At 43.5% G+C, this 9364-nt stretch overlaps 2 protein-coding genes across 4 annotated transcripts in view; both read right to left on the bottom strand.

The window, feature by feature from the left end:
• Positions 1 to 1278: 1278 nt before the first annotated feature.
• On the bottom strand, positions 1279 to 2601 carry LOC103599950 (follicle-stimulating hormone receptor-like). The gene is made up of 2 exons (XM_008584153.1): positions 2592 to 2601; positions 1279 to 2223 (listed from the first exon to the last, which is right to left on the bottom strand). The coding sequence occupies exons 1-2, from the start codon at positions 2599 to 2601 to the stop codon at positions 1484 to 1486; spliced, it is 750 nt and encodes a 249-aa protein (XP_008582375.1). The 3' UTR covers positions 1279 to 1483.
• Positions 2411 to 9364, bottom strand: part of FSHR (follicle stimulating hormone receptor) — a 174226-nt gene continuing 167272 nt past the window's right edge. For all 3 annotated transcript variants that reach the window (XM_008584150.1, XM_008584152.1, XM_008584151.1), the window contains 2 exons: positions 8256 to 8441; positions 2411 to 3846 (listed from right to left, as the gene is read on the bottom strand). In XM_008584150.1, coding sequence (XP_008582372.1) covers positions 2616 to 3846; positions 8256 to 8441 — 1417 coding nt within the window. In that variant the 3' untranslated portion in view covers positions 2411 to 2615. The remainder of the gene's footprint in view (positions 3847 to 8255; positions 8442 to 9364) is intronic.

The following is a 9364-nucleotide window of genomic DNA, read 5'->3' as shown; positions in this document are numbered from 1 at the left end:
TATGAAAATAGTTGTGAGTGGTATGGTTATTTGTCAGGAGCAATGTGTTATAATGAAATGAATTCTAGACTGAGGGTCAGGACAGCTGGGCACTGGTCTAGGCACTGGTCTAGGAGGAGAAAAGTAAATTAATGTTTACCAATTCTGTTACAGCACTAGGCACTTTACAACCATTTGCTTATCCACTCCTTTCAATAAGCCCAAAATTTAGGTATATAACCAACTCTAGTTTACAGAGGAAAAAGCTGAATCTAGAGAATTTGATTCCTGGCTTATCATGGAGTCTGAATAAAACCTTAGCACTCATTCCAAAGCTTCTGTGTTCTTAACAGTATAATCTGTATGCATGTCATATAATAGGTGTGTCTTCAATTATTTAGGGTTCAACCAGAGAAGCAGAACCAGGCAAGCATATGTGTGTATGTACATGTAGGTGGTAAATATTTGTTCAGGAAATTGGCTTACACAATTGTGGGGGCTGGTTAAGCAGTCTCTGAAAGGATGTTGTCACCACATCCAGTGCTGGAGCTTGAATTCCTCAAGGCAGGTGATCATAAAGGGAAGATCATGAGCATGCTAGAAGCAATAAGCCCAGGGTGGAATCCCATGAGGACAAATTGAGCCCTGTTTCCATTCTTGTTCCCTCTGACCTTGGTGACAAAAGTATCCTGAAGTCCTGAAGAAGCTGGGCCCTTCGTCATAGAGCTAAGCACATATGCCTGGCCCAGGAGTCAGAGAACCTGAAGGAGAACCCAGGGGAAGGTGAAACAATTGCAGACCCATTTGATGCGTCACATCAATGAGCTGAATCAGCATCAGTGATGAAGTGTGTTGAGCTATAAAGTGGCTGCTCTCTCCCTCTGCCCTTCTATTTTCCCAAGAATCTTCCCTGTGGCCCCCTGTGCCCCCCTTACTGGATACAAGAGACAGGGAATTCTGGGAAATGTAGTTCAGCCTATCCAAGCTGACACATTACAAAGCTGTTGCATGGGTGCTCAATGCATATTTATTGAATGAATGAATGAACAAATACTGTGGTGCTTCTCTTGGAAGTTCTCTGGGAGTCAGAACACCTAATCCTGGCTCTGCCTCTTACAAGCCAAGCAATTTTGAACAAGTCACTTAACTCTTTGCATCTTGGTTTTCTTATTTGTAAAACTCCAAGAATAATCCCTGTCCTGCCTATTTAGTAGGACTTTTACAGGGATCAATTGAGATAATCTGAATAAAAGCACATTGAACATTATAAAGCATAAAACAAATGTGATGTAGTATTGTATTTTAATTATTCTTTTTATTAATAAGTCAGCTTCCTAATCTATCACATGGGATTAATAGTTTGTGGCCCATTTACATTACAGGTATGCCAGGAAGGATAAAGTAGATGGAATATGTAGATGCATTCTAGCAGCTGTCCCGTGACATATTCTTCAAAGTCAAGGAAATTGTCATTCAGCACTCAAATACATTTTCACATTGTGTTTTAGTTTTTGGCTAAATGGCTTAGAGGGACAAGTGTGTAACTGGAGCTGTTGGTGGCTCTGGGAGATAAAGAGCAGTGGCCATTCCTTGGATGGGAGTTGTGGACAGTGGATAAGGTTTCTGTCCTATAAATCTGGGCTTGCATTTCATAGCAGCCAAACTTGCTCAGCAGAGTGAAGAAATCCCTGCGAAAGTTCTTGGTGAAGATGGCATAAAGGAAGGGGTTGGCACAAGAGTTGATGGGGTAGAACAGAACCAGAAGGATCTTTGCCTTGGATACAGTGATGAGGGGCACCTTGAGGGAGGCAGAAATGGCAAAGAAAGAAATGGGCGCCATGCAGAGGAAGTCAGTGAAGATGAGCATAGCCATGCGCTTGGCAATCTTGGTGTCACTAGAGGAGGACATGATGTTAGGATTCCTCACTGTGAGGTAGATGTGAGTGTAGCAGCCACAGATGACCACAAAGGCCAAGACATTGAGGACAAGGAGGGACATGACATACAGCTGTGACAAAGGGCTATCAATATCCATGGGCAGGCAGATGCTCACCTTCATGTAGCTGCTGACTCCAAAGATGGGAAAGAGGGCAGCTATAAAAGCAAAGATCCAGCCCATCACCATGACACTGGCAGCATGGCGGAGCTGCACCTTGCAGTCCAGCTGCATGGCGTGGGTGATGGTATGCCATCTTTCCAAGGTGATGGCTGTCAGNGTCAGAACACCTAATCCTGGCTCTGCCTCTTACAAGCCAAGCAATTTTGAACAAGTCACTTAACTCTTTGCATCTTGGTTTTCTTATTTGTAAAACTCCAAGAATAATCCCTGTCCTGCCTATTTAGTAGGACTTTTACAGGGATCAATTGAGATAATCTGAATAAAAGCACATTGAACATTATAAAGCATAAAACAAATGTGATGTAGTATTGTATTTTAATTATTCTTTTTATTAATAAGTCAGCTTCCTAATCTATCACATGGGATTAATAGTTTGTGGCCCATTTACATTACAGGTATGCCAGGAAGGATAAAGTAGATGGAATATGTAGATGCATTCTAGCAGCTGTCCCGTGACATATTCTTCAAAGTCAAGGAAATTGTCATTCAGCACTCAAATACATTTTCACATTGTGTTTTAGTTTTTGGCTAAATGGCTTAGAGGGACAAGTGTGTAACTGGAGCTGTTGGTGGCTCTGGGAGATAAAGAGCAGTGGCCATTCCTTGGATGGGAGTTGTGGACAGTGGATAAGGTTTCTGTCCTATAAATCTGGGCTTGCATTTCATAGCAGCCAAACTTGCTCAGCAGAGTGAAGAAATCCCTGCGAAAGTTCTTGGTGAAGATGGCATAAAGGAAGGGGTTGGCACAAGAGTTGATGGGGTAGAACAGAACCAGAAGGATCTTTGCCTTGGATACAGTGATGAGGGGCACCTTGAGGGAGGCAGAAATGGCAAAGAAAGAAATGGGCGCCATGCAGAGGAAGTCAGTGAAGATGAGCATAGCCATGCGCTTGGCAATCTTGGTGTCACTAGAGGAGGACATGATGTTAGGATTCCTCACTGTGAGGTAGATGTGAGTGTAGCAGCCACAGATGACCACAAAGGCCAAGACATTGAGGACAAGGAGGGACATGACATACAGCTGTGACAAAGGGCTATCAATATCCATGGGCAGGCAGATGCTCACCTTCATGTAGCTGCTGACTCCAAAGATGGGAAAGAGGGCGGCTATAAAAGCAAAGATCCAGCCCATCACCATGACACTGGCAGCATGGCGGAGCTGCACCTTGCAGTCCAGCTGCATGGCGTGGGTGATGGTATGCCATCTTTCCAAGGTGATGGCTGTCAGAGTATAGACTGAGAGCTCACTGGCAAAGACAGTGAAAAAGCCAGCAGCATCACAACCTGCTCCAGTTTGCCAGTCAATGGCATAGTTGTGGTATTGGCTCTTGGTGTGGATATCGACTGATGCTATGAGCAGCAGGTAGATTCCAATGCAGAGATCAGCAAAGGCCAGGTTGCACATAAGGAACCGGGGGACCGTGAGTTTGTACTGGCTGGAAATCAGGATCACCAGCACTATGATGTTCCCAGTGATGGCCAGGATGCTAATAAACCATATCAAAACCCTGAGGATGTTGTACCCCATGATATCTTCACATGGGTTGAACGCATCTGGCTTAGGAGAGCAGGTTACATCAGCCACTTCATTGCATATGTCATAGTCAAATTCACTGTACATCATATCAAATCCTCTGCCGTAACTGGACTCCTTGTCATCTGCCAAAGAGACTCTCTGATCCCTAACTTGAGTTATATCAGGTTCTTGCCTTAAAATAGATTCGTTGCAAATTGGATGAAGCTCAGAGCTGAAAACAATACAAAAAGAAATAGAATCAACATCCTAGATCCAGAATGGCAAATATGTCACTGTCTTTGCCCATGGTAGAAACAGTGGTGTTTCTTCCTGAGAATTTTTTCCTTCTAACATCTCATCTGCCCTTGAGGCTAAGCTCAAGGGTTAATGCTGCTTACTGTAAATGAACAGAACAATGTGTGTATGTATCCTAGAGTTGGATGGCCCACTGGGGAAACCATCTGGCCACAACCTGAATGTGGGGAGGCAGGCGCCTGGGACTAGCTGAGCCTTGTTGCTAAGTGCAAATAATTTACAGACCTGGTATCAGCTCTACCCTTTTCCTTCCCCCATGTCCATACAGCCATCTCTTAATATGCCTAGTTAGGACATACCCTTATTCCTCTACTCTATACTCCAATCACTGCAAGATCCAGACTGTTTTCTGACTCAAATGAGAACATATTTGCGTCTTTTATATATATAAATTAGCAGTTCAGGGTCTGTAGTTAGTTACCAGCCACCCCTGTTCCTTGGCTCTTTGGTACTCAGGCTATTGGAGAGCCAGCTAATTTTCCTGAAATGTTACCAGGGTCCTCCCGTTCTTTATTATCTCACTCCCCAGTGGCAACAATACGAGTAGGCCTCAGGCATGTATTTGTCTGCAAGGTAAGCCCAGTTCTCTCATAGTAAATAGTTCCCTAGTGGGTGCCTCGAAGAGCAAATGCAGGTTGCAAAGAGGACTAATTCGTACTAAGATTGTAATTCATCCCCTGGGAAGACTGGCTCTTCTTGGGCTCACTTTACTGTCTCGGTTTTCCCTTTAAAACCAAATGTACAAGAGGCCTTTCCAACAGGATAGAAGTACTTACAGAGGGATTTGAATAAAATCCAAAGGATAAATATTTAACCCAGGAGTATGTCCGTAAATATTCTACCCAGAGTATCCCATCAATATGCTGTATGTAGAGAGACTGAAGGTCTTCTGTTTTGTTGCAAAGCCTTAAGAAATGGGAATGTTTTACATTGGGACTCTCTCTGGGTGGAAGAAAATTACATATACACACCCCTTCCTCTCCCTCCCTTTCCAAAGGAGCAAGTTTACAGCAATGTTAAGTCACTGTATTTTTCTTAAACTTTATCATAATCTCTGATATATGTAGGGAAGTATTAAAACCCTTTGAAAACCCTCATTGAGAGAGGTGGCTGGGGGAGTGGAGGAGAGGTAGAGATGCCACTCGACACTGAGGGTGAGTGCTTGATAAATGTCCCAACATACGTGGCCTGAACTTTACCCCATCAACTGCAATGAGAAGTTTTTTTCCCTTCTCTTATCTCTGGGAAGTGGACTGAATTGCCAGGATATCATTTTTCCTTGGCCCAAGGTTTTTTTTTTTTTTTTCCTGGAGAACGTATCATTTTTTGTTTTAAAGACTGGTAGGCTTTTCAAATCATTCACAGGTTGCACTAAGGAGGCTAAATGATTAACATACACATTAATTGAAAGTGAATGGACCGAGAGCCCAGAAAATCTTTTGGTTTAGTCAGTGATCTCAAGAAAGGTGAGGCCAACTCATAAAATGGAGGAGACAAGAGGGCCACTCTGATCCTTACTCTAACTCCCGACTCCTAAGTCCTGTCCCTGGATTAGCAGCATCCCAATTCTAGGAACAGAAAGTTAAGTAACCTGGTATGTGCTGACTGCAGTTTGGTTCATTAGAATAAGATCTGACAACCATCTGGAGACAGTCTTTACTTCCTGGGGCTTAATAGTTGGCTTCTGTGAAGATCCTTTTTGTTGATACTGCTACCAAAATATTTTAAATATTGATGCTTCCCTTTCCTGAAACAGAAGTGACCCAACGATATGAGGTTGAGGGAAAGGTAAATAATGTATGTCTCTGAGATAAGAACAAAAATGAAAGTGGAAACTAAGGGAAATTAAGTCTTGCTTCTGCCATACCCTGGAAAATGCTAAGTATCACAAACAGTTGTGAATTCAGTTTAGGGTCAGTTTAAAAAGTAGTATTCTTGGACCCCAAGCAGTCAATGAACAGATACTTAGATGGTGGCATGGAAGAGTGTCCCAGAGCCTGAGCTTTGGAGACAGAAAGGCCAGGGGGTTTGGATCTGAGTTTGGTCAGTATTGTTCAAGTTATTTAGTACCTTTCAGCCTCAGTTTCTGCCTCTGTGAGAAGGAAGTAATAATTATATTCCCTTTGTGAGAATTAAATGAGATGAAGGTCTAAAGTATTACAGTGCCTGGCAGTGAGTACTCAGCAAGTACCAGCACATGAAGACAGATGGCGGTGTTCACTGAGTCCTTGGTGGGTCTAGGCCCTGTGCGGGTACTCAGAAGCATACCCCACAGTGCATGAATTTAAAATCTAGCTGTGAAGAAATGGCCTAAAGACAAGAAAAATTAAAGAATAAAACGAGATCAAAATAACATGAGCTGAGTACAGAAATATGACAAGGAAATATCTGGTTCAATGACAAATGACACAGCTTTTCAGCAAGAGTCCAGGAGGGCCATTGGCCAAAACCTCACAGTCACAAGGGCCTCAAATAATGATTTGGGCCTTATTTCCAAATGAGACTTAGAAGAACAAGTTCACCATACAACTTTAAACTCGGATCCCATTCCCAGACCACACCTGCTATGGTGTACAATGAAATGACACTATTTTAGGAAAAAAATCCTGAGATTATCTTCTGAACAGCATAGTTATTTGGATTGTGTTTGTGTATGCAAATTTATTAAATGTAAAAACCAAACACCCACTGCAATGGTTGTTACTCTGTTTGGCATGTTGTGCAAGTGGCATGGGCTTCTCTGTCCCTTGCTGTACCCCGACAGGCCCTGATGGTAAGTTACAACAGGCACACATATGGGGTGAGAGCTAGGTGGTCTGGAGGGATCAGGGAAGTTGTCATGTCATGTAACAGTGTAGGGCAGACCTGGAGATTTCTGTTTGGGAGAGCTCAGAGGCTCTGTCTATACTACCAGGAGCTGGCAAGACCAGAGGAGTCTGAGCTGCACAGAAAGGGAATAAATTCCTGTGGCATGTTGGCATTGGGTCAGACCACATACTGCTAGCTGCTTTTACAGTGATCTTAACATATTTTGGGATTTCTCCTGAGGGGTATTCAGTTCCAGGGACTTGGCAGTGAATTGGTGTCTTTCTCACCCCAGTTAGAAATTCCTGTCTAGAATATAAAAGAGGTTAGCCTTCTGTCTTAGCCCAGGCCCTTAAGAACTCTGGTTTTCTGGGAGAAATTCCCTGGCCCTTGAGCTAATGTGTAAGGCATGCCTGATTCTGGATAGTTTTTCCCAAGGATGTGTGCTAATTCTGAAAAGCAGCCCTTTTTTCTGCAAATCCTTCAAATTGGTCTGGGTGTAGACGCCCAGTAACTTTGAACACACTTTAGAGTGTACTGTTGTTTTTGTTGTTTGCTCTTGAGCAAGGGATATGTTCACATGGCAGGTCAATGCAAAAGCTTGAATAACAGAGGAGACTGTAAGGAGTGAAGTACTATCACAGGGAAGCTTGTTAGTGCTAGGCTGCTAGGTGTTAGTAGTCAAAAGGCATCACTTGATTGAGTGCAACTACGTGGGGTGTGTTCTATCAGTTCAGGGGAAGCTGAGAGTTTTGAGAACTGCTGCCATTCAGTAAGTTCTTACCTCCAGAGGATCCTTTAAACATCTGGAACATGTGCAATCTCCAAAGCTGCTCCCTCTCTACTCTCTCCAGATCTTGTCTATGATTACCTCAACTTTTTATTCGGTTAGCTACTGGGACTTGGCTCTGTTTAGATTATTCTCCTTAAATCTGAGCTTCTTTGAACCTGGCCTTCCTTAAAAGCTGAAGCAAAGAGATGTCTCAATCTCTGTCTTTCCTGTGAGGTGCTGAGAGTTGAAGGTGGATTAGACAGGTTTAGACTGGTTGGGGTTGTGTCGTAAATATGTACATCAGCCTCTGATTTGGTGTTTATGTTTCTTCCCTCCTAGGTTGACTTTGATAGTAGTAGGCTGGGACGTTTATAGGGTGCAGAGTTTGGAACTTGGAGAATAAATCCATACTGGTACAAAGGAAAGAGGGAACAAATATTAAGCACCAACTATGAGTCGGGCACCATGCTTGGTGTCTTTTATGCCTCTCATTTAATATTTGGTAGATACTCCACCATGTGGGGAGCCCTCTCCTGTGAGCCCATTTTCAGAGAAATTAGAAGAGCCCAACCATCCCACATGGTCCACAAAACTGAATCTTTGATTCAGAATGTGCCTAAGGGCTTCAGTTATGGAGATCTCTCTGCAAGTGGATTCTCATGTCACAGATATGTAGAAATTGTAGACTAAGCTCTACATGGGGGGAATGTCCAAACCGAGCTTCAAGGGGTGAACACAGGAAGACTCACATTTTCCGTCTCCAGTTTGCAAAGGCACAGCAGTGACTGGGGTAGGTGAGGCTGGCCTCCATGAGGGTGACAAACTTTTCCAGACTAGGAAGCTTTTTTAGGTTGTAAGTCGACCTGGCCCTCAACTTCTTAAGATTTTCTAAGCCATAGCTAGGTAGGGAGTGGATCCTTGTTCTTGAAATATCTCTACAAGAAAAAAAATAAAATAAATATAATAAGATTACCAAGGGCCTAAAATTTTCTTCTCTTGGTTTGCAGGCAAAATAGCAGACACTCTAGTGATACTCTTACATGGGTGAAAAGGGAGACTTCAGTTCATCCAACACAACTTGGTCAGAACAATATTCGTCTAATGGGCCGTTTGGTTTGGGTAGGGGTCCTGGCCCTTGTGTTCCAGTAGGAGGAGCTCGATAACAGACCACCCTGATTCCTGGATACACTTGCATCCTGGCTGATTTGGGACTTAACTGTCTCCGGTGAGTAGAATTAACCACCTCCCTTCTACAGTCTATCTATTTGTACCCACTAACTTACATAGGGCCGAGAGATTGAGACCATTTGCCTCCACCATAAAACTAGTTACACAAATATTTCTGATGAGCTGGGGTGGCATCTGTGGCCCAATTTCAGAAAAGGGTGAGAAGAGAACTTATCCCATGTTCTCCAGGCTCCTAAGAGGAGCCAGGCAGGCAGATGAGGAGCCAGGCAGCCTCAGCACAAAGTCCGAGTGGCAGCAGAGTGGTGGTTATGAACTTGGTGTCGACAGAGAACTTGTCTGCATGTGGACCCCACCCCTCTACCTATTAGATTTGTGACCTTGGTCGTTATGTCACTTCTCCGTGTTTCAGTTTCCTCAGCTGTAAAATGGGAAGATAAAAATCATATCTACCTCCAAGGGTTATTGTGAGCATGAAATGAGTTAAGAGTACATAAAGAACTTCCTGGCCAACAGATAGCATTTAATGACTGGTAGCTGTTGTGAGTAAACATTTTATGTATAGAGAAAGACAGTTCTTGCTTTGTAGGAGGGTCTCTGCCTGGGTAAACAAGCAGAAGTCTAACAGGAGCCAGCACAAATGGATGGTCTCACCAGGTCCCTGTCCCTGGGG

Source organism: Galeopterus variegatus, unplaced genomic scaffold, assembly GCF_000696425.1.
Source record: "Galeopterus variegatus unplaced genomic scaffold, G_variegatus-3.0.2 Scaffold3157, whole genome shotgun sequence".
NCBI lineage: Eukaryota > Metazoa > Chordata > Mammalia > Dermoptera > Cynocephalidae > Galeopterus > Galeopterus variegatus.
Note: the sequence above shows the minus strand (reverse complement) of the source record. Positions and strands in the feature narration are given on the sequence as shown.